This window comes from Hippocampus comes, unplaced genomic scaffold (assembly GCF_001891065.2).
Source record: "Hippocampus comes isolate QL1 unplaced genomic scaffold, H_comes_QL1_v1.1 scaffold7, whole genome shotgun sequence".
Taxonomy (NCBI): domain Eukaryota; kingdom Metazoa; phylum Chordata; class Actinopteri; order Syngnathiformes; family Syngnathidae; genus Hippocampus; species Hippocampus comes.
In genome coordinates this window covers 1,263,481-1,287,740 of record NW_017842060.1, presented here as the reverse complement: position 1 = coordinate 1,287,740, position 24,260 = coordinate 1,263,481, and the positions used below count along the sequence as shown (strand labels likewise).

The 24,260-nt window shown below is 45.3% G+C and overlaps 2 protein-coding genes across 2 annotated transcripts in view; one reads left to right on the top strand and one right to left on the bottom strand.

The window, feature by feature from the left end:
- LOC109511006 (B-cell receptor CD22-like) overlaps positions 1-3,422 on the top strand; it is a gene marked incomplete at its 5' end in the record, with an annotated part of 5,675 nt that extends 2,253 nt beyond the window's left edge. Inside the window, 7 exons of the mRNA XM_019861723.1 lie at positions 361-630; positions 710-970; positions 1,192-1,452; positions 1,522-1,606; positions 2,201-2,225; positions 2,423-2,646; positions 3,304-3,422. Of these exons, the coding sequence (XP_019717282.1) occupies positions 361-630; positions 710-970; positions 1,192-1,452; positions 1,522-1,606; positions 2,201-2,225; positions 2,423-2,646; positions 3,304-3,370 (1,193 nt within the window). The remainder of the gene's footprint in view (positions 1-360; positions 631-709; positions 971-1,191; positions 1,453-1,521; positions 1,607-2,200; positions 2,226-2,422; positions 2,647-3,303) is intronic.
- A 340-nt stretch (positions 3,423-3,762) lies between these two features.
- LOC109511050 (complement C3-like) lies at positions 3,763-24,163 on the bottom strand. Its single transcript, XM_019861785.1, has 41 exons — positions 24,075-24,163; positions 23,197-23,386; positions 22,890-23,055; positions 21,605-21,675; positions 21,434-21,525; positions 21,101-21,183; positions 20,916-21,003; positions 20,624-20,726; positions 20,422-20,536; positions 19,602-19,717; positions 19,388-19,528; positions 18,560-18,775; positions 18,164-18,355; positions 17,281-17,427; positions 16,249-16,378; positions 16,094-16,162; positions 14,863-15,132; positions 13,895-14,162; positions 13,110-13,195; positions 12,443-12,582; positions 12,124-12,333; positions 11,550-11,610; positions 10,967-11,050; positions 10,684-10,887; positions 10,499-10,574; positions 10,251-10,413; positions 10,066-10,173; positions 9,146-9,305; positions 8,210-8,370; positions 7,900-8,055; positions 7,310-7,369; positions 7,152-7,242; positions 6,846-6,897; positions 6,519-6,606; positions 6,303-6,392; positions 6,097-6,202; positions 5,291-5,380; positions 5,130-5,213; positions 4,744-4,824; positions 4,493-4,640; positions 3,763-4,166 (listed from the first exon to the last, which is right to left on the bottom strand). Exons 1-41 carry the CDS (start codon positions 24,146-24,148, stop codon positions 4,025-4,027), a joined length of 5,172 nt encoding a protein of 1,723 aa, XP_019717344.1. The 5' UTR covers positions 24,149-24,163; the 3' UTR covers positions 3,763-4,024.
- Between the last annotated feature and the right edge of the window lie 97 nt (positions 24,164-24,260).

Here is a 24,260-nt window from a genome sequence, read left to right as displayed (position 1 = left end):
TTTTTCTTGTTTTAAATAATATTAAAAAATGATATCCATCTGTCTTCTTTTTTTTTTTCTAATTGGTATTTATTTTAAGGAACACAAGAAAAAAATAGGAAACCAAACGATTGACATAATTATTTCACTTGGTCACTCCGGACGTTACAGTCCACTTGCATGGGGTCCCAAGTGGGGGCAATGACTCACCCGGAGGAATTGTGCTGAAAAGTCATTACCGCCACCCGCAGGACTGGAGTTGAAGTTGAGTATCTCCATGCGTGTCCTGATTTCCTCGAGTGAATCAGACGCATTTGGGGTTGTTGAGCCTTGGGGGAGGTCAGCTCTCTTCCGACTGACGTTCTGCGCCGTCTTCTCTAGATGCTCCGATGACCCCCTTCGTGTCGCCGAGTGATCCAGGTGAAATAGTGGAGGGCGATCGGCTGATCCTGACCTGCAGAACCAACCCCGCAATATCATATAGACACCGATGGTTTAAGAAGATCAGAAACACTGGCATTCTAGAAATAAGTGACGGAGAACAGCTGGTCTTCAAGGCTACCAAGTCTTCAGACTCAGCCGAATATTTTTGTACTGCGGAGAACGAGCTGGGGGCGAAGATGTCAGAACCCGTCCAAGTCGATGTGAAATGTAAGGCTCGGTACAGCGGTGTAATAGTTGACGACTCAATTGAGCATCTCAACAACGAGGCCTACTTTGTGTCCCGCAGATGCTCCCAGGAACTGCTCCTTGCTGGTGCGTCCCTCCAAATTCCCCGAGGAGGGCCAGTCCGTGACTCTGACCTGCAGCAGTTACGCAAAGCCGGAGACGAACTACACGTTGTACAAAGACGACCAACCCGTGCGCCTGGAATCAGGAGGAATTTACCGCTTCATCTCCATCCGCCCACAAGATGCCGGACGCTTCTACTGCAAGGCCCGCAATGAATATGGAGAAGCCAACTCTTCAGAAGAGGTCATTGAAGTCATGTGTAAGTCCCCAAAGTCAACATGGAGGTCTGGACTGGCCAAGTCATCCTTCTAAAACTTATTAAAGAAAATACAAACGGAGTAAAAAAAAAAAAGTTCAATGTTTAAATCAGGACGGTTCGTGTGTTGGAACCCGTTATCAAATCAAAATAATCTTTTTGGTTAAAATAAGATGAAAGCAATTCTAACTCAAATGTAAACTATTGAACGCGTTCTCCCCTAGATTCTCCTCGGCCTCCGGAGGTCTCAGCGAAAGCCTCCGACGACATCCGCCCGGGCTCTTGGGTCAGTCTGACGTGCAGCAGTGATGCTAAGCCCAACGCTAGCTACGCTTGGTACAAGGCCACCGAGGAGACTCCTCTAACCACGGCGGCCGTCTACAACATCAGCGACTACCAAGCGAAGCATGCCGGCGAGTATCGCTGTGTCGCCCACAACGCGATGGGAAGCCGCAACGCCACCCTGTGGCTCCAACCCATGGCCAGTAAGTCACGGTCATCGCTCTCGGCCCCGCTTTAGTCTGGTCGGCCGCTTTAACGTTCCGCTTCTTCAGGTTCACTGACCGCGTCCATCGTGCATTATGTCGCGGCCGGCGGCGCGGTACTCGTCCTGCTTCTCGTAGCCGTTGTGCTGCTCAGGTCGGTTCATATTTCCTAAATTGGAAAAATATACATGCCCTTGGGGTGTCAAAATATTTACAGATTTTGTTTCAAATTTTGCAAAAAAATTTGAAAGTTTTTTTTTTTTTTATGTTAAAGGTCCTTAGATGTCCTCTTATTGGAAATGGCCACAATTCCATTTGGAAAGCAATTTCTTGACACACCTCTCATTCTGGATGGACCGTGTTATTATTCCAATTTAAAATTAAAAAAAAAAAAAAGGGGGTTGCTGCAAAGTGGGTCGCTGTGGCCGCGGCGCACTCTAAGGCGGCCACGCAAGTGCAAAGCGACGGTCCCCCGGAACCAGAAGTCAACACATTTCACATTATAAACAGATAAAACTTGAAATGTGTCACATTATCACATGTCACATCATGTTGAAATGTGATGTGAACTTTTATGGTGTGGCAGCAATATGCTTGTGTGTAACACAAAAAAAAAATCTGACATTTCTGGAATTTTTTTTTTTGGGGTGGGGGGGTGTTTCTTACAATTAACAAACATACAAAATGTATTTTATGTTCACTATGCAAAGGCATTAATTTAACTCTGTTTTTGTTCATGATCTTTTAGGAAAAAGATGACATCAAAAGCTCAGGTGAGAAAATAAACCACCAAAACGTTTACATTTTAACATTAACTTACAGTTTCAACAAAATGTTGAGACTTAAAAATATCCAAAACTTCCATCATTGTGAAAAAACTTTTTAAAAATGATTATTATAAGGTTTCACATTCAAAATGTATCGCTGTATTTTTGAAACTGTTAAAAATCCTGTTCAAAACCTCAAACAGATAAATGCAAATGAAAACTGCAAAAATGATCCAAAATGTCGCCAGCCAAACGCGAGTTCAGATGGAAGCAGGGGTCCTGCGGACGACCTGGTGTACTCGACGGTGACTTTCTCCAAACAACCTCACATTTACGCCAACGTCGTCGAGGCCCAGAGGCGCAAGGGCGAGGATCAGGACGAGGATGTGGAGTACAGCCTCGTCAACTGCGACGGCCACGCCTTAAAGTGAGTTCGGGCTCCTCCGTTTCTCCTAATTCTGCCCTTCTTATTATTCTCGTGGCCGTCTGAAAATCCATCCAGAAATCTGTGGTAAGTCCCCAGCACAGCCCCAAAATCTGCCTCAGTGTGCACAATGGAAAGTAAAAAAAAAAAAAAAAAAAATCAGCCCTCACCAACAGTTTCACCCATCAGCACTAAATTGGTCTATCAAGAAAGAAAGAAAAAAAAAATCTCAAGGACCCGTGCCCAAAATCGAACAGCAAGTTGGCTATTTTGGTTTGAGGCAAATTCCCTTGAATCAGCTCCCAACTTCCGTTTTATCCACCAACAAAATTGGGAGGCCTTTCGTGACAAAACGCACAAAAAATGTCTCAAGGATCCATGCCCCACATTGAAAAGGAAGTTGACTATTTTGGTTGGAGGCAGCCACTTTACAACACACCTTCATTGATATCGCGCTTTCACAACAGCTGCAAATTCCTGCAGTTTGCGCCACTTGGGAAGTTAGAAGAAAAAAAAATGGGTGGATGTCCATCCGAAAACAGATGCACTACATCGTCTCGGGTGCCTTGAGTTCAATTTGAACGCTTAAAATTATGTTCACTGGATGGCTTTTGCCCTGCTGGAGCAACTTGATGATCTCGACGGTGTTTCCATCCGCAGGCTGAAGACTCAAGAGGATGCCGGCGTGAGCGAGCTGGACAGCGCCGTGCAGAAAAGACGCATTTGACCTCAGGGACGGATCACCTGTCGACCTGACATTTGTGGCACAGCCAAAAAGTCCAACTATTTTTTATTTAACGAATTTGTTAAAGCCTTGATAGCGATGTATATAGTTAATACAAAATTAGAGAAATTTGATTAAAAAATAGATATATATTTTTTACCTTGACAGAAAAAAACAGCCATTTTTCTGCCAAAAATACAGATATTATGGGGAAAAAATTACTTTTTCGAACAATTTTTAAGACATTCATATTTTTTTACTGAGAATTTTGGTAAATTCACAATTTTTTACTTTTCGAAATATAAATTACCTCATGTGTCTGTTTTTTTAAGCGCATGACTTTTTTTTTTTTTTTACACTTGAATGAATATTGGACTTCAAAACTTTTTTTTTTAATGCTCACATTGCTTCTTTTTTTTCCCACTTGAATGTCAGGTAGAAATGGTCACACAAACATGAGCTAAAGAGTGAATATAAGTTTGGTAATCCGGGACCAAATAATGGCGATGATCACTTCAAGATTCTTGGGAAGCTTTTATTTAAAAGGATGCGCATACATCATCATTTCTCACTTGCTGTTTTGAACACAGACACACTTTCAAAGAGAAAATAACAACAACCAAAAAAAAAAAAAAAGTCGGATTGGCGTCATTTGTCTCACAAGCGGCAGGCGTTGAGCGAGAGTTCCGTGGCGGCGGCGGCCAGGTTGGCGCATTTGTCCCGCAAGATCCCGCCGGCGCATTCGGCAGGCGACGGCCAGCGTTCCACCCACGTGCCCGACCCCAGTGTGTACACAAACCTGACAACGCACAAATGGCTCAAGCGCTCACTGCACTGTATGTACTTAAGTCGAAGAAACAGATACTTGTGAGGAGAGGGGGCAAGTCGAGGTACTGATGCAACTCCTCTACTGAAGTCAAAGTACCAAAAAAAAAAAAAAAAAAAGTACAGACCGAACTTTCTCCATCATAAACGATAATGATTAGCGACCCTAAGTGTCTTTATGTTACCTGTAGTTTTTTTTGGGGGGGAGGGGGGATGCGTCTGAAGCCACGTTAACTGGCAGTACGAAATGGTGACGGCGACTTGTGTGCGTGATACTAGCGTCCCCGTTGTTGAAATTACCTGTTGTTGTCCGTGTCAACGTCCCACTGGTCCTCCTTGGGTCCGATGAGGAGGTAGTGGGAGCCCACCTTCAAGTCCAGTCCCTCTCTGCAGCCCCCGTGCGACACAAACGTCCTGGTCTGACCGGCTTTCACTCCTGCCTCCACCCCTGTTGGGACCATTTGACACCCGCTAAGTGAGGCTCCTCCCAAACATCCCCCCCCCGCCCCCCCACCCAACCCTCTCCCGAATACCGAAAAGGAAGCACTCACCCAGTTTGATAACTCGTGTGATCTCCATCTCGTACTTGTCGTAGTAACTCTGTTGGATGCTCACAACTTTTGCCTGAAAAACTGAAAACAAATATCGGGGTTGGATTAGTTTTGGGTTGGGGCTCAGATTTTCGGGAGATCAAGGTTAGGTTCGGTTTAGGGTTGGGCTCTGAAGGCTTGTTCTGAAGGGTGAGGTGAAAGCTAGGGCTGCATATTATGGTCCGGGGGTTCAGACTTAGGGCGGGGGTGCGTCATGACATGCGGCCCGCGGGGTGGACTTGGCCCACCCAGTTTTGGGCTAGGGTCAGATTCGGGGACAGGAGAGAGGGTGCCTTCTTCAGAATAGTGACAGGGGCGGGTGAGTCTTTTGGGGGTTCGAAAAGTACCGTGGTGCAGAGACTTGCAGGCAAAGGCCTCCCGCTCCTTGGCACCGAAGCTCTCGCCGTCCGCTTTGGCGACGCAGCAGTCGCCTGTGGAAGCGAGTCGACGGAAGGGTCACGGTTCGAGTCTCCATTCATGTTGCGATGGTCGTCTCTGTGCGTTTTACCTTGGGTGCAGCGGCAGATGTTTTCTTTGCAGATGTGCGTCAGATCCCCCTGGTCCTGAGGGGGCGTGTAGGTCTTACTGCAGCGGGTGTCTAATGACCCCCCCCCCAAAAAAAATATTTGTATTACTACCATGATCATCACAAATCAACATCGCCAGAAATGACCAATTAGCATGATGCTAACATCAAATGGAAACATGCTAACGAGATTATATCGCCGTTTTTTTTTTCACCAGTAAATTTGACAATCTGAACAATGATGACCAGTAATCCTTTCACAAATACACGTAACAGAAACAACTCGATACATTTATATTGGAAACTGCTTTTTTTAAGGCAGATTATTTTGCGTGGAGTTCATTAAAACAGGTAGATCAAACTTTTTGGGTCCTAAGGACCGTCGTCATAATCCTACACGAAAACCATAACTACCGTGCACCCTAAAATTCCATAGGAATTAAAAAAAAAAAAAGCCTATTTTGGGGAGAAAAAAAAAACTTGGTACCCTGCAATCACAAATTCATATTTTTGCTAAAGGAATAAAGGTGTATTTTTTTTTTCAAAATAAAAGTATCAGTGAGAAAGAACGATGTATTTATTTAGTTGGGACAAGACGAGAATAAGCAAGTCAATTTAACGAGTGGAGCAAGTCAGTGAACTATTATTATGATTATTACTTTATGGATTTTGAACATGCACTTTGATTCTCTCTCCATACGATACTCAGAAAGAAGTCTGTCATAATTAATCGCCACTGCGTCAGAGGGTGCGCCAAAGAAGTGAGAGTAGTAGAATGTGACCAGTACCGGGGTTGTAGTACTCGTACGCAGTGACCGAGGAGGGCTGCAGGAGGCCAACTTTGAAGTTCTGTTGCAGTCTGAAGATCAGGATTTCGGGCTCCTTGTGGGACACCTGAGCCAAAAACGCAAAGAACGCACCAGATGAGCCAGGACCTCGAGTGGCCCAGCGGAACCGCATCAGACGGGCCCGAGGTTGCGCTTCCGGCGACCACCTTGAACAAGTGGATGATGAAGGAGCCTCTGTCGCTGAGGTTGTCCACCATCTTGAAGTTGTTGATGTAGCGGTCCACTGAATTGGACAGCTGAACACACACACGCCATTTCATAGGATGGCGAGCAACACCAATCATATTTGTTGCCAGCCTCAGGGGACACAAATGGGCAATAACGAAAAGCATAGATGGACGTTAAGAAAAATATTGACGTACCAACTCCAGGTCGGAGGTTTCGGGGGTAAAGCCCGTCGGCAGGCTGACGTCCAGCACTGCCATCCTGATGTCGCTGGATCCCAACGCCCTGCGCCCAGCAAATACATTTGATCACGTCGTCGCATATTTTTTTTGTCAGGAATTGATTGAGCACACAGGAATTATTTGAGGGGAGGACTTCACGAAATGGATCGGGTCATCGATTTGGATGAATACACCATCTACATAGAGTAGAAACGTTGTTTAGTTTGTCAGTGTTGTCGGCACGTTTGCTTCTGCGATTAGCTGGGATTTGACGCTGTCGGCAACTTCCGACGGGGCTCTCACCTGACTTTGATGGTCATCAGGTAGGACTTCTCCACTTCGGCGGGAGGCTTTTCTGTTGCAGTTAAAAAAAAAAGAATCAAGGAAAAACGTCAAATAAAACCACAACATTCATTTCCTTTGTTGTGTTTTAAGGGATTATAAATGACCGTTTACAGCCGCAAAAGCTAACCCTTAAAAATTGTCTCGCATTTCTGATCTTTTTGGGGTTTTGCAAATACAAAACAAAAAAACAAAAAGGTAAAAATAAGATTGTGCTGCGGTGCATTTCATCAGATGGCCTTCGGGAATGTGGTTCAGACTACTCACCGCTGGATTCCTCGATGTCAACACTGAGCTCAAAGTGTTGGCATGGTGTCTTCTCGTCCACCTCATGCAGCTGGTTGTAATATGTCACCACCTGAAGTCACAACACGCAAGTTAATCGATGCTTTTGGCGGGAACCCTCTGGGCGCCGCTCGTCGTACCTCCAGTATTCCCTGCCCGCGGCCCGTGGCCTCCACGGTCAGGTCCAGATTAGCCGGAAGCTGCGCAGAAGACAAACGACAGAAAGAGACAAAGCACGGCGGCTCAGTAAAAATTTAAGCTAACGCTGCTACTCCTTAGCGCTAATGTTAAAACAAGAAAAAGCAATGACATTGTTGAAAGATACCTTTGAAAAGATTCCAACTGCTAGACTCGCGCGAGCAAAAATAGAATTAGAAACATCTGGTTGTAAAACACACTTTTCTGCTCCAAACTTCCTCGAGGCACTCGTAATTGTGGTGCTTGAACATGAAAATTAGATTTAGTGCACTTTGTCAGTAACGAATTATTAGCCAGTTCTTGTTGGAAGCTAAAAGTACAAGCTAACTTTGGCGTCAGCATTAGAGGTAACGTCAGACGGTATCGAAGCAAAAAGCTTAGTAACCCGGGAAGCAGGAACAGAAGCCACCTTTGAAATCTCCCGTTGGGAGCTGGTCCTGCTCGACCCAAATTGGACAGATAAAACTTGAAAAGCGAACGCTCGACATTGGACATGACTTCAGTCCTATCCTGCCCCTTGAGTGTTTCTCACCCGCGACGAGTGGGCGGCGTATGCGGTCCTGGCGTTGAAGTGGTAGCGGACGTCACGTCGGCCCGTGATCTTGACGTCCACGTCGAGGGAGAGATCGCCGGCAACCCGAGACTTCATCAGGTATTCGGACAGCGCCTGCAGCACCACCATGGTGGCCTGACAGCACCGTCACAGAGCAACAAAAACAACCACGTCAAAGGGCGGAGAGGAGAATGCGGGTTGTGCGGCACTTATGCCTCCGGGCCATTTGGAGTCCCACGAGTCAATCGCTCAGGAGCACTATAGCCTTTGGTGGAAAAGTCCCCGATACCTGCGTAGAACCGTAGCCTCCGCCCATCCTGCGCTGGCCGTTGATCCACTGGAAAGCTTTGGCGGCCTCCTGCATCTGACCCACCTTGACCAGGGCCAGCAATGCGTAACCGGTCGCCTCCAGCGAAAACAGATGATTGTGTGCGTCTGGCCAGTGGCTGCCTGCGGAGGCACATCAATTTGAAAACCCAACCGTGATTTAAAACCCTTATTTGGAATCCTCCTTCAAATTTCTAGATCTCATTTAAAATCCTAATGCTCGCTTGAAACCCAACTTTGAAACCATAATCTTGATTTTCAAATCCTAGCCACTCTTTGAAATTCAATCCCTGACTTGAAACACTCATTGGAAATTCTACCACGGTCTAGAAACCCTAATTTCAAAGCCTCAACCTAGTTTGAACGTCTAATGCAGGCTTAAGAGTCTACTTTGAAACCCTGAACCCCACTAGGAACCCTGTTTGAAAGACTCACTTGAAACCCTAATTTGAACCCGAACCATGGCTAAGGTGAAAACCATAACCCTGGCAAACAATTCTGACGTGAAACGCTAACCTTGTTTGAAAGCCACATATTTAATCCTACTTGCGGTGCCTGTGTCATTGAACCTCGCTTATCCTCCGCACCACAAAAAGCAAGAGTACAACTGATCACTCATTTAAAAATGAACCGTTCTGACTTTGGGCTTGTCCCATTTTTTCGGCACCGTTTTCATGGCAGATGGCCGTCCTTAACGCGACGTACCGTTTGTTTGTTAGTTTTTTTTGTCCGGGCTTGGGAACAGCTGAGCTAACAGTCTGCTAGCTTAATGGTAACATATCACGTGAAACACCATGGACGGGCTCATGGAACTTTGTATCAAGGGTATGGTCATGAAAAACCTTCCGAAAGCTGCTACTTATAAATCAATCAATCAATCAATCAATCAATCAAGTACCGTCGGGGGATGCTGCGAGGAGCTGTAAGGTGGGGTCGTAGGCGGCTGAGCCTTTTCCCGCCAAGGCGAGAGCGTAGGAGGCGATGGCTACCGTGTACGGTCTCCGACCCGATGTCTCCAGGGCGTTCTCCAAGAATTCTGCGGTGCTATCGATAGCCTCCTGCAGGGGGAACACACCAGGTCAGAACAGCCTTGGAGCGACATAGGTGACAAGTGAGGTGGATGTTCAGGATGCGCTTACGATGCACCATTTACCTTTACAGGTGACCTTCAATTGACTTGTCAACTTGTGCAAACTATATTGGGTGTTTCGGCAGTTATTGCACTCCACCAAACAGAAGAAAGTTTCAAAAAGCACAGGTGAGGTCACCGTGACCTGGATTTTCTCACAAATTGACTTGGCGTAAAACGTTTAGTTGAACACAAAGTTATTCTGTTGGATGAATGGCAACACGGGACCTTCTTTAATACATCCATCCATCCATTTCATCCTCACAAGGGTCGCAGGAGGGTGCTGGAGCCTATCGCAGCCGTCTTTGGGCAGTATGCGGGGGACACCCTGAACCAGTTGCCAGCCAATTGCAGGGCACACAGAGACGAACAACCATCCGCGCTCACACTCACACCTAGGGACAAATTCGAGTGTTCAATCAGCCTGCCCTGCATGTTTTTGAAATGCGGGAGGAAACCGGAGAACCCAGAGAAAACCCACGTGGCCACGGAGAGAACATGCAAACTCCACACAGGAAGGCCGGGCATCGAACGCACGGCCTCTGCACTGTGAGGTCAACACGCGAACCACTGGACACATTATTTGTAGAAAAGAAACCATTTTGGAATCGAGTAAGTGAAGTGGGACCGTTTCCTGCGTATTTTCAGGGCAGGCAAACGTCGTGCCATCAACGGCGGTTGTGACTCACCTCCAGGTTTTGCTGGCTGCATCGTATTCCCGCCTGCTTGGCCTCCGCCAGGGCGATGAGGACAAACGCCGTCAGCGTAATCTCGGGGTCGCCGCCGCGCATGCCGCCCTACACGCGCAAACGACAAGGTGACACACACGACCCAACCCGACCCCGGCTTTGTTGACACGTGTCTTGATTTTTACAGTCATGGTGGTACTGTAGACAGGGTTGTCCTCCACAAAGCGTCCGCTGGGGAGTTTGAGCTTGTGGCGCACCAGGAAGTTGAGCGGGTCGCACACTTGCTGCGTATCCACGCCGACGACCGAGTGAGCCATGGAGAACACCTTTACCACGTAGGCCGTGATCCTGGACCCCAAGACAAAAATGCTCTTATGGTGATCAGGAACGAGGCTCGGGATTCTTACGAATGGGCTCCGTGGCTGTCATCTACCAGGTGCTTGCGCCCTCCCTCCTGTAGGGGGGGTAAGAGCCATCACTCTTCTTGTAGACCAGCTGGTTTTCATAGCCTGAAAACAACACAAGAAGAAGCACATCCCAGAGCGATGTTATTTCGAGAGGAAAGTAGTGTATTCCTCCACCAGCGCGTGGACAATCCATCCATCCGTCGATCCTGACCTCTCCTGATGTATTTCAGCGCTTCGGCCTTGCGCTCCACGCCCACCGCCTCCCAGTCGTTGGTCTTCTCCAGGTAGATGGCGGCGATGAGCGGCAGCGTGATGGTGGCCAAGTTCTGCTCCACGCAGCCGCCCGGCATACGGATGAGAGACGCAAGCGAGTCGTCGGTGATGGAGTTGTCGATGCTGTCGGCCAAGACGTTCCCTGGGGGAGGTTGGCAGGAGGCGGGGGCGTGTCACGATCCGTCACGTCGGCATTCCGTTCGTCCCGGTTGGTGACTGACCTCGGACGTTGATGAATGTTTCCGGCGTTGAGTTTGGCACCACGCCCTCCAGTTCCACCTTGCCCACCTGGATGCTCTGCTTACCTGCAGCCAAGGGATGCAAAAGGCAAAGTTTGCTGGCGTCACATAAAATGTGAAAATGGATTGAGATCGAACCACTTGCTTGATGTATTCGGTTCATTTTTAACAGTAGTCGGAAGCTGTTCCGGGTTTTGCCACTAAAACATATCTTTGAGACATTGCAGATATCATCACTGTGGAGAAGGAACGATTTGGGACCTAATACAGATTCTTGAGGAATCCCCTAAGTGACCTTTAAGAGCCAGAGTTTTATCTTATCTTGCAATATCGATATCGGTCATTCAAGCAACTTTACATTTGTGTGCCAATGTTGAAATGGAGGATGCATTGTCCCCAAAATCACTGCTCGGAATCCAAATGGCAAACTTCCTGTATCTTTTGGGGCATGACTTACAGAGACTTTTTTTTTGTGGGTCTACTCATGTCAGGCATGCCTACCAAATTTCATGCTGTTATTGAAAAAAATAATCATAAAAACTGAGACCAAAACAAACGTCCACACCTCCTTCAGCTGCTGGGTTCAAGACAGCACTCCAAACTTTGGTCTTTTGTACGCCATCCATCTGTTTGGATGCAAAATGAGAATCATTAGTTCCACTGGAACAAAAGCGATCGAGAATGCAATGAACTGATTCAGTGAAATGTTGAAGAATTTGTTGTACATTTTCAATTTGAACATGGTTTGAATTGGTTACGAAATGTCGGAGAATATGTTTTTTTTTTTTTTAAATGTCGAGAATTTGGGTGAATTTCAAAATGGAAAATTTGGAGTTTTGGGAAAATTGCTCATGCAAAAATAGTTCACAAGATGTCCTGAAAGAATGGAACATTTTCGTGACTGCGAAAGCTGGAAGATGTGGCTAATTTGGAAAATGTCGATTTTGAAACGGAAAATTTTGAGTTTTGGGCAAACGGAGAATTAGGCAAGATGTCGTGAAGGAGCGAAACGTTTTCAATTTGTAATGTCTCGTTGATTTAAATGCCATGTTCATTTGCGGCCAATTGTAAACAAATGCGGAAATGTCGGTGCAATGCAAGGGAATTTTCCAGCCACCGCCATCGAGGCCCCCGCTCACCACCACCCGCAGGAGTTTCTGGACGCGGTCTCCGCCCAGCATGTCTCGGGCCACCACCATCACCTCAATGGGGAGCCGCCCCACCGCCAGGGGCATGATGGTGTAGGCCACCGCCTTGGACGTGCCTGCCGGCAGCGTGACTTCCTGGGTGTGGCGATCGCGGAAGGCCACGCTGCACATGTTTTCTGTCTTCATCAGCACTACGCGGACCTGTGGGGGGGGAGGGGGGCGTCACATCCGTCACACCAGTGGACAGCTCTTCAAAAGACGTCTTCTTCCATGCGCGCGCACACAATCACACGAGTCTTCGGCGACTTACGTGGAGCTCGTCGTAACCGTAGTTGTGGATGACGGCTTTGATCTCCACCTGCTCGTTCCGGGCCACCGAGTACGGAAGCTTCAAGTCCACGAAGAAGCGCTTCCACGCCTTGATGTTGTACGGCTCGGCCACGCAGAAACCTGACGGTCAACAACCCTATGCCAATAAAATTTTCCAATCCGCTTAATCCACACAAGGGTCGCGGGGGGGGGGGGCGTGCTGCAGCCTATTCCAGCTGTCTTCGAGCAGTAGGCGGGTGGGGACACCCTGAACCGGTTGCCAGCCAATCGCAAAGCACACAGAGATGAACAACCATCCACCACGGGACAATTTGGAGTGTTCAATCAGCCTGCCGTGCATGCTTTTGGAATGCGGGAGAAAACGGAGTACCCGGAGAAAACCCACGCAGGCATGGGGAGAACATGCAAACTCCACACAGGAAGGCCAGTGCCGGGATCGAAGCACACCACTCGACACAAGGCCGCGTTAAGTAAAGCAGCCATTGCCAAATCCATTCAACAAATACAAACACCACTCACGATGAAATTCCTATTGAATGATGGCAGATTTAAAAAACACATCATGCAATTCTACAAGTGCCATGAAAAAAAATTGTCTTGAAAACATACTAATAATCATAAGCAGGGTACTTAAGGGGAGTTTTTACCAGTGTTTGGAGAGGAGCTGACGGCGATGACGCCCCACTCGGTGATGCTGTCGGGTAGCGGCTGGCTCAGCTGCGTGGACGCCAGCCTGACGCCAATCAACACACGGCGACATGGTTCCAAAGAAACAAGACAGGGGCGGATTGCACACACGGCATTGATGGTGACGACGCAAGACACATTTGAGGGCGGCACAGAAGTCACCGTCTCAACAAGTACTTGATGTCCAAAGTCATCGGGCACTGAAAGGGCCTGCACGCTCGAAAAGCCGTTTTCTTCGGCACGGCTACGTCTTCGATGGCACAAGTTGCGCATCGCTTTTGCGATGTTGCCTTCGCTTGTTTGTCCGCGTGGTCCATTTACCTGTCACCTGCACTGAGTTGTCTCATTTGTACACAAAAGCTTGATTTTTTTTTTTTTTTGGCCTTCACTTGTTCCCAATCTTCTGTCCGTTTCCTTGTCATTTTTGGTCTTGCATTTTGTATCCACTTTTTTGCTTATTGTCGTTGTGGCCCCCCCTCAATACTTTTGGCTCCAACTGCTTGTCTACAATTTTTGCCTTCACTTATCTTAATTCTTTGGTCAACATTTGTAATTTGGAAGTCTGTCCCCATACAAGAGTCAACAAGTTACTGGTCTTACTTTTGTCTACAGGTGTTTGAATTTTTGGGGGCTTCATGGTTCATCCGCCAGAATTTGTTTGTCCCGATACTTTTGCCAAGATCTGCTTGCATGTTTGCCCTCAATTGTCCCGGTACTTTTGCTCGTGTGTTTTGCCTTCTCTCACCCGTCTCTGTCGGCTTCATTGGGCAACTTGACTTCGGTCCACAGCCACGACTCGAAGAACCGAAAGCGCAGATACACGTCCCTCTCCTCCAAGTACTGATCTTCGTCCTCGTAGTCGTCCAGTTCTACGTACTCACCGAGCACCTCGGGGGTTATTGGGCGCACTTCCTCCCTCGGCATCATGGGTCCCCTGGCAAAAAGCTTGGGACTGTCCAAGGTCTTGCGGGCGTTGCTGTAGGCGACAACGTCGACATTGCGTCCTCCCCAATCTAGGTGAGTAAACAAGAACTGTACGTGAGTAAGAAGTGAGCAAGCTCGTAAGAAGTGAGTGAGGAAGGAGGGCAGGAGGGAAGGAAGGAAGAAGCAAAGAAGGAAGGGCTAAAGGAAGGAGAGCAGTACGGAAAGACAAAAGGGAAGGAGGGAGCAGAGAGAGCTAGAATGATGTAGGCTAGGGAGGAATGAAAGTCAGAAGAAAGGGAAGAAGTGAACACATTAAGTGCTGAAAGCAACAAAGTAAGCTGGAAAGAAAGGAAATGAGGAAGGAAGGAATGATGGAAGAAAGGAGAAGGGACAGAAGGTAGGAAAGAAGATGGGAAGACGTGAAGTACTCAAAGCAACAAAGTAAGCTAGTCCAAAAGGAAAGAAGGAGGGAAGGAAGGAATGAACGAATGAATGATCAAAGGAAGGAAGGAATGAATGAAGGAAAACAAAGAATGAAGGAAGGAAGGAAGTTAGGGAGAAAGAATGACATAAGAAAGGAAGGACGGAAGGAAGGAAGGCAGGTTGTACCGGATGGTAAATACTGAAGGTAAGAAAGTAAGCAAGCCACTAATGAAGTCAGAGGGAAGCAAGGGAGGGAGCGAGGGAGGGAGGAAGGAACGAAGTCATGTGAATAAGTCGAGTAAGCGCTGATAGTAAGTCAGACGTCCCTCCTGAGTGATCAACAAAAAGAAGAAAAGAAGAACTTACTAAACATTTCCCTGCCGAGGTGAATCCGTGTGGGGACGGTTCGGGGGGCGGTGGTGGTGGTGGGCGGCGCCGTGGTGGGCGGCGCCGTGGTGGGCATCTCCATGTCCAGCACTTCATCTCGGTAGCTGGCACAACAGTAGCGGAACGCCCGGATGCACTCCCAGCCCTCGGTGATGTAGAGCGAGCGCCGCGTGCACGAGTATGGCATGCGCACGGCCCGAAGACCGTCGCTGCAGCAGCGATGCGCCAGCTTCTCCTTATAGCGACTCTCTGGGACACAAAAATACGGGGAGCGCACATGAGGTGAGCAATGGTGGACTCTACGACAGGAGAAAAAAAAAAAAAAGAATGCTGAAAAAAAATCGTTTTATGGATAGAGTTGATGTATTCCCAGCAGTCAGTGTTGATATTTACAAGAGAAAAAAAATCTTACTGTCACGAGACTAATTACGTAATATTCCGAGAATGAAATCACAGTTTTACTAAAATAATGTCAAGAGGAAAAAAAAAAAAAAAGAAGATTCGATACGGTTTTCAATCCTATATTTTGTTGTTCTACTTCTTCCTTTCACAACTTTGCTGCTGTGAATTGTGAATTTCTCCATTGCGAGACTAATAAAGGTTTTCTTCTTTTCTTAATTCACGGGGTGCGAAACAATTCAAGGACGGTTTGAAGTCACAGTGGAACAATTCGATTTGGCCCAACTTTGTAGGATTCTGATTCAATTCAAGTCATAATAGTCCAATAAAGTGGCATCATTCTGGGAAAATAAATCAATACATAAATAAATCGGACAAGAAACAAATGGGAAGAGGAAAATTACAATATCATTGGGCAAATAAAGACATGCACACACACACACACACACACACACACACACACACACACACACACACACACACACACACACACACACACAACACACACATACACACACACACACACACACACACACACACACACACACACACACACACACACACACAAGCACACAAAAATGGAAATCTACTCGAGTGGACGCCATACATCTCTTCCACACGGGGGCGCCAATTTCCCACACAGACGTCAATGATTCACGTATCACGTCGTTACCTTGCACAAAAAATATTCCACGTCCTCAAAAGTGTGGCTGCATATAACACACATGCCAAAATCCACTCCGACAACAACACAGTGTAATATTACGAGGAAATAAAGATCATTTCTACAAAAAAAAAAAAAAAAACTCACCCAGCTGAGCTTTCTTCTCTAAGAGTTCTGAAGAGCGCCTCCTTCTGTTGCTTACTGGACAGTGCAAGGCTGAAAAGAGGGCAAGCCATCTTTTGTTTGTTTGTTTTTTTATCACACTTATTATGATTAGGATTAGGATTATTATTTGCGCTAACCTTTCCTGGTCTCGGTTCTGAATCCGGTGCTGGATGCGTAGAGCAAGCCGGCATCCTGAAAGAGCGTCTTAGCGTTGATGCCTCCCCCACGGGTGCAGCCCAGATCCCCTTGCTCCACCGTATCCCACAACTGTAAGGAAAACGGCACTCGTCTTTCACGATAAACACATTTATTTTCAAGATCAATCCGCAAAAAGTTGAATTAGGGGCGATTGTTTACCAAGACATATTTACAGAAAAAAGTGACTTTTTTGGGGGGGGGGGAGAAAAATATGGAGATATTGTGGAAAAAAATATTGTTGTGATTCAAGTAAAATGGTGGAATGTGGGAGAAAAAACAAATTGAAAAGATAGGAAAAGTCATAATACCACAAGAACAAAATGACAAGAAAAAAGTTTTAACTTTAGAGTTATTTTTAAAAAATCGCATATTGATAATTCATATATCATTACAACTTTTTTTCCTAACATTAAGACTTTATTTTAAAAAAAAAATAATATTTTTGATTTTATTAATTGATTTGAATTAAAATTCAGATTTCTTTTCTCATAATATTTGATCTATTTCGAAAATTTTTGTTTCTCATGTCGCATTTGTTTTCCTGTAATTATTTTTCCTGATAATATTGCATAATTTTTCTTGTAAAATTATGACTTGATTTTTTGGGGGTCAAAATTTTGAATTTGATTTTTGCAATATATGACTTTTCTCCCGCAATAATACAATCACTTTTTTTGCCCATAGTATTGTAACTTTATTCTTGAAATATGATTACTTTTTGTAACATCATATTTTGTATTGCCGTAATATTTATATTTTACAATGCAACCCCCCTACCCCCCGAATTTATTATTTTTTTATTTGTGGTCATTTTATCACTTTATACCTGCAAAATTACAAACAAACAAACAAAAAAACCTTCTGTTGCAATTCCAGCAATAGACTGAAGATGCTTTTTTCGGATCAACTTTTGGCGCTGAGCTTCACACACATGAATGCCCCCCAAAAAAATCCATCAAGGTGCGTCTGACCTTGCTCTGCGTGAGTCTGTCCCTCTTGAGCAAAAAGACGGCGTTGTCCACGGCCACCAGGCTGACGCTCGCCCCGGGGTCGCCCCGGACACGCAGCTGGAGGTTTTTGCCCGGCGTGTAGTCTCGCTGCTCGCCGTTCACGCTCAGCTGATTAATGAGAGCATTTGAGTAAGTTAGTACAGGGTTCAAAATAATATTTTTTTTTCCTTGCGGAGCACTTTCACCAAGCAATGACTTGATTTCAGGAGCAACTTTCTAATTTGTGGAGCTTTTTTTTTTTTTTTTTTTTGCCAGCCCATGGAATTGCAGCAAGGGTTTTACAAAACAAGAAGAACAATGATGTTGTAAAATTGGAAATGTAGGAGAAGAAAGCTGTAATGTAAAAGTAACACGACTAGAAGGATGAAGTCACAAGATGTGGAAAAAAAAAGAACTACCATAAGGAGAAAAATGGTGTAATATTACAAGGGAAATGTGTTTAATTATGAGGAAGAAAAAATTCCTATTGCAGCAACAAAGTGACGAAATATCAGGAATAAATGTACCATCTTCAGAGAAAAGAGTAACAATGACAAGAAAGAAATTCGTGAAATGACACGAAAAAAAAGGCAGTGCATTTTGAGAAGCAATACTACGATTCCAAGAAAGGCAAATTGTAAATTACATTAAAAAAAAAAAAAAATTAAAAATCAAGAAGAAAATCACAACATTAGTGCACTAAACTTCTAATATTAGGAGATACAATTTTGGAGGATAAAGTTGCACTACAATGAAAAAAAAAAAAAAAAAACGGCGAAAAATCCACAAAAATTAGGTTGAAATATTACAAAGTCCTAAATTTTCTGGAAGACGGGTTTTGAAAGCTGAACTATGGCTGACTTACATCTCCAACGCAGGAAGATGCCACGTCCACCCAGATGGAATCGGCCACCACCTCCTGCGAGGGGAGGCTGTAGAAGGCCACCAAACGGAAGGAGGGCATCAAGTCGGGAGTCACCACCAGGCCCACGCTGGTCACCAGCTGACCGCTCACGTCCAGTCGCCGAGCTTCTACCAACCGGCCTTTGTTCACCACCTGGCCACACGTCACACAGGACGGGGTGGGGGCCAGGAAAGAAAATTAGGTGGGGGAGGATTAAAGGCAGAAAAATGGAAAAATGACTTCCATAGAGTTGTCATGAACCCAGACCTAAGCCAGCAGACAAAAGGGCACAGACAAAAGAATCCTACAAAAATAAAGTTACAGCATTCAGATCAGTTTTTTGTTTTTGGTCCTGACCAGGTAGGTGAGGTGTTTGATGTGTTGTCTGATGTGCTGGTCCGCAGCGTCAATGGTGAGTTTGAAAGCCAGCGTGTCTCCCGGAGATGCCGTGTTGGTACTGCTGGAGATGTAGAGGTAGTTGGGACTCTCACGGGAGAAAGTGAGGTACGGGAACAGGAACGTGCTGACTTTGGCCTGCTGTTCTGGTCTGAGGCCAGCCTCCTGAGTCTCAGCCTGAAGAAACAAACACGACAACTGCTCAAAGTTTTGGTCATGGCTTCTTCTTGATCTTAACTTCCTCCAAGTCTTGGTCTGAACTAAGTCCCAACTCAAAGTTTTAGCCTAGGCCTGGTGTTGACTCATTGAAGTCTTGGTGTTGGTCTCAACATCCTCACACCAGGATTGGTTGTGACTTCCACCGGGATTACACCGAATAATTTTCACAGTCTCAGACTAAAAACTAAGTAGAAAGATTTTCCAGGAGTCACAGCATGCTTCCGTCATCTCGATCGTTTTGTGTGAGGTGGTCATGTAAGCTGTTTGAGATCTTTTCCTAGCCTTGGACTTATGACACTATCAAATGTGTTTTGGCTTGGTCTCAACTCTGTCCGACTGTCAATTTCAGCAGGCTAGGTCATGTGACGTGCTCTTGGTCTGAACTCCTCAAAGTCTTAGTTTTGACGCAATGTCAAGTCCTCACCCTCTTGAGCTTGTTGGATCTCAACTCCTTAATTAAAGTATTGGTCATAACTCGCTCTTGGCCTCGAGTAATGTGTCGGTGGCTGACTTAGTCTAGGTCTGGTCTGGGCTCCCTATAGTCCTGCCTGGCATCGGTGGTGTTCTTACAGTGAGGGCTAGCATGGGCATTTTGGGCATGTTGGCTGTAACCCTGGCGGTGCCCAAGCTGACGATCACTGGTTCCGGCAGGTGGTTCACCTTCACCGGGACGTTACGGGCCGGGGAACCGTCGTGGTGGCTCACTTGGATCTGAAGACATGCGGCAGCACGTTGTCTTGTGAATCCAAAGTTACTCGATGGATTAACGTGATGACAAACTTACAGTAAAGTCAAAGGGTAGTCCCGGTTTGTAGTACTTGACTATGTTTTTAAAGGACAGGACGTAGGGGGAGTCCACAATCTTGATGCCTGTCTTCTCAGCTTCCACCAGGTCAGCGCCTTCACGTGCAGAAAAATAAAGTTGGTGAGTTCAAATGCCTTGAGAAGACCATAAAATTCTTGACTTGGTGTCCAATCAAAGTTGTGGACCTCCTCAAAGTCTTGGCTTGGACCTGGTCTCAATTGCGAAAAGTCTTGGACTTCACCTCATCTGAATTCCAATTTTGATTCCAAATTGCGGTCTTGATTTGCTTTCAACACCTGTCATAAAATCGTGGTCAGGGCCTCGTCTCAACTTCTCCAAGTCCTGGTCTTGAATTGGTCTCTTCTCTTCCTCTAAGTTGTGGTCTCAACTGTCCTCAGCTGATCTCAACTCCTAAAAGAGGTGATCTCGACCTAACGATAACGGTTGAAAGTCCTGGCCTTGACTCGGTCTTGACTCCATCCTCAAAACCTTGATCATGACCTCATCTCAATTTAGCCTTAATCTTGACCTTGTTTTAGTCCTCAATCTCTCGGTATTGACTTGGTCTCAATGCCTCGACGCCTCAAACCGGTGCTTTTGACCTGGTCTCAACAGTTCAAAGTCTTGGTTATGGCCTGGTCTTAAAGTCTACAAATCTTGGTCTTGACATACAGCAACGCTTCAAATTCATGACCCCGACACGATATCAGGTCTTAAATCCTGTTATCTTGGCTTTGACTTGATCTCAGTTTGATGGTTTTGATTTCAAAACGACTTGATGGCAGCGTTGGCATATTACCTGTCTTGGTGAGGACGGAAGCTTTAACATAGATTGAGTTGCCCACCAAAGTCCTGACGTTGGGGTATGCTGCCTTCAGCTCATCCACAGTCAGCTTGACAACGCCACCCTCCAGCTGTAATCGTCACAATCGAAAATAAGAATGTGAAAAGTTGGCTCCCCCCTGCCCCTGTGGATTCCCGCTCCGACTTGAGTGACTCACATTTGACACCTGCTTGACTGAAGGCAACCTTCTCATCTCCTTGTTGACGTTCACGCCGAACGACACGTAGGCCGTCCCTTGAACCGGCTCGCCGTACAGGTAGCTGAACCCAAAGGCGTCATATTTTTAGTGCTGCGTTACAGTAACTCTGTTTATTGTGGGGGATACGTTACGGAATCACCGGTAGTAGTTGAAAAGCCACAATATGGAGGGACCATATTTTAAAAGTTTTTTAAATCGACCACAGAATGATATTGTGAAATAAGAGGGTACGTTGCATTTTGGTGTGTACCTGGCCCAGATCTCAACCTCCAATTCCTTGTCATCGAGGCTCAGGAAAGACTTCTTCGGAGTCAAAGTCACATTGAAGGCAGGCAGCACTGCAAAGGTAAATTCAATTCAAAAGTCATTGGCGTTCCAAAAACTCGCGCTCAAATGAACACGCCGGAGAAAAGATGGCGATCAATGTGCGCGTACCGTATTTCTTCACCTCAAAGTGCGAGGTGAAGGTGTTCTGCTTCCGGTGGTCGAACTTGGCGATCACCTTCCAGGTGCCCTCGCTGGTTGAAGTCAGACAAACACATTCAAGTCAACATTTTCTCTTCGGGTTGGTTCATGTTACACTCAAAAGAGTTTTTGTTTTGACTTGGTCTCAACTATTCAAATTCTTGGGATCATCTCGGTTTTGACCTGATCTCAACTCCGTCAAACTCCTCAAAATCTCGATCTGGACCTGATCTCCCAAAACCCTTGCAAGCCTTGGTTTTGACCCGATCTCGAAGCCATTTCAGATGACAACAAACGACTTACTTGGCCATTTCCGTGAGGTAAAAAGAGTCTGAAAAGACGCCGGAAGAAGCCTTGGTCCTCAAAACCTGCTTGACTACCACTCCCTCTGGATTCTGTCACACAGAAGCATACATCTTAAACAAATTCTGTGGTGGTGGAGGAGTCGTTGGGGGGTGACTTGATTTTCCTGACCTGTATGTCTACGGTCAAAGAGCTGTCGGAGGCCTTGAAGGACAACGAGGACACAAACGCTCGTAAGCGCACTGAGGAAGAAGAGAAAGGTTGAATTCCTTTTGTTGGGTGTTGGTTTACTAGGGTGGAAAAAGCCGATAAACTTCCACGGGACGATAAATTGCAACATAGTGAATGTGGAATTATCATTTGAGTCTGGTTGCTTTAGATTTAGTTTTAGATCAGTGGTTCTTCACCTTTTTAGAGGGAACGAACCCAACCAGTTAATATGCACATTCACCAAACCCTTCCTGAGTGAAAAATAAATATGTATTTTTTACAAATTCAAGATATATATAAAAAAAAAACGCATTTATTAAAAACACAAAAAAAGTAAATAAAATTTCAAGAGCTAAGTGTATATATATATATATATATTTTTTTTTTTAATTGTACGATTTACCCTCCATGGCAGAGGCTCCATCGAACCCCTGAGAAGACCTGGGCTTCGATCCAACCCAGGTTAACAAGCGCAGTGCTAATGCTAACGCCAAAGTTAGTTTATATTGTTAGCTTCCAACTAGAACTGGGAAATAATTCGATGCTGATGAGTATCAGTACAAAGTGCATTAAATCAAATTTTCACGTTGAAATCGATTAAAAAAAAAAGGAACGCAAACCCCCGACCCGTCATTCTGTGTGCTGCCGCGGAAAGCTAGCCTATGGCGTGGATTTGCGCCACAATGACAAGCATTTCCAGGAAATTTGGAGGAGAAAAGTTTGTTTTTTACGACCAGATGCTTCTAATTATATTTTTGCTCGCGCTACAAATCAAATTTTCACGTTGAAATCGATTAAAAAAAAGAAAAAGGAAAGCAAACCCCCGACCCGTCATTCTGTGTGCTGTCGCGAGAAGCTACACTATGGCGTGGATTTGCGCCACAATTACAGGCATTTCCAGGAAATTTGGAGCAGAAAAGTTTTTTTTCTACGACCAGATGTTTCTAATTATATTTTTGCTCGCGCTAGCCTACCACTTGGATTCTTTTTAAAGGTATCTTTCAACAAGGACACTGCTTTTTCTTGTTTTAACATTAGCGCTAAGGAGTAGCAACGTTAGCTTCAATTTTACTGAGCCAGTGTGCTCTCTCCCTTTCTTTTCCCTTTTCTTTTTTAGATCCTAGCCAAATATATTTTCCCAAACCATATTTCGACTTTCCCATGACGAGTCCCTTGTGTTCCCCTGCATAGTTTCCAACCGTGAATGTGTCCCAAGGCTTGTAAAATATTTGAGAAAAGGCTTCACCCTCATCTCCGGGGTTGTAAATGGGCTTGTCCGTCTGGATGAAGATGTAGCCCGAGTGGAAGGACACCATGACGGTCCTCTCCTCCTCGTGGTAGTTTCCAAATTTGACCTTCACGATCACATACTTGTTCTTGATCTCGTCTCGATTCAACAGACCGGAGGGGATCTGCAGGAAAGCGACATCGTTCACCTTTTTGGGGACTTTTGACCGTTTGAATTGGCTCGCTCGCCATGACAACAGTGCACTTCAAATGCATCCTTGCGAATTTGTGACTTTGTGACAAGGAAGGCGTGTGCCCGCCTTCACCTGGAGAGACTTGAGCGTGTGGAAGTCGTTGCCCGGATCCAGCGTGACCCCGTCCGTGAAGAGCATGGTGGTCTTGGTGAAGTCGGTCACGCTGATGATCACCTCGACGGGGCTGGCGATGCCTTCCGCCTGCAGGAAGATATTCTCCGGGCTGTCGGTTCTCAGCAGGTTCGGTGCCACCAGGGTGAACCTGAAGTTGGACAAAGAGATCAATTGCAGCATTTGCATTTTTACCGTTAAAATTAGCTAAAAAAAATAAAATAAAAATTTTTGTTTTAAATCAAACATTTTATCTCTTTACATGATCAGCCAATTGATTTGGTGTAAATTTTGCAACTGATATGAGTTAGACAATTTTGCATAAAAGTATTTTGACTTAAAAAAAATAGAAAAACTCTTTGAGAACAAAAAGAAAATCATAACGAACATGACATGACATAATCATTTCATGTTTTCTCTTCATTTTATTCAACAGTTGGTACGTTGATTTACAGTCACTAAAATAAACAAGGATTTCACAAATAACAGTAATATTTTTTTTATAATTAGATTAAAAATATTACTTTCTTGCAATTACTTTCTTTTGAAAATGTGTCACAACTCGTTACATATTTTAAAAATATATTAATTCACAGGAAATAAAATAGCAAAATAAATATATGAATCTACCTTGGAATTAATTTGATGAAATGCACTTGTTTCTTTATTGCAAATAAAAGTCAGAGTCCCGAAAACTATTTGACACAAGGTACATTGCTAAGTACTTGTAGCTACAGCGACTGTTCTCACCACCGCATTCACTTCTGTTTTTTTCTTTTTAAGGATGCGTTGAAAGGACACAAAATGTTTTGATTTGAGAGTTGTCATGGACAAAATACCTCGGAACTTCTACCGGGTCTGGGGGTGGTTCCGGAACTGTTATCGTTTGTGGAATGCTAAAAAACAAAGACATCCAGACATACTCAGTGGTCGAGATCCTTCGTGGATCTGTAATCTGACTCCATGTAACACGTCTGACTTTGAAGAAAGTAACCATTAACTGTCCCCCAAAATATTCCGTCATT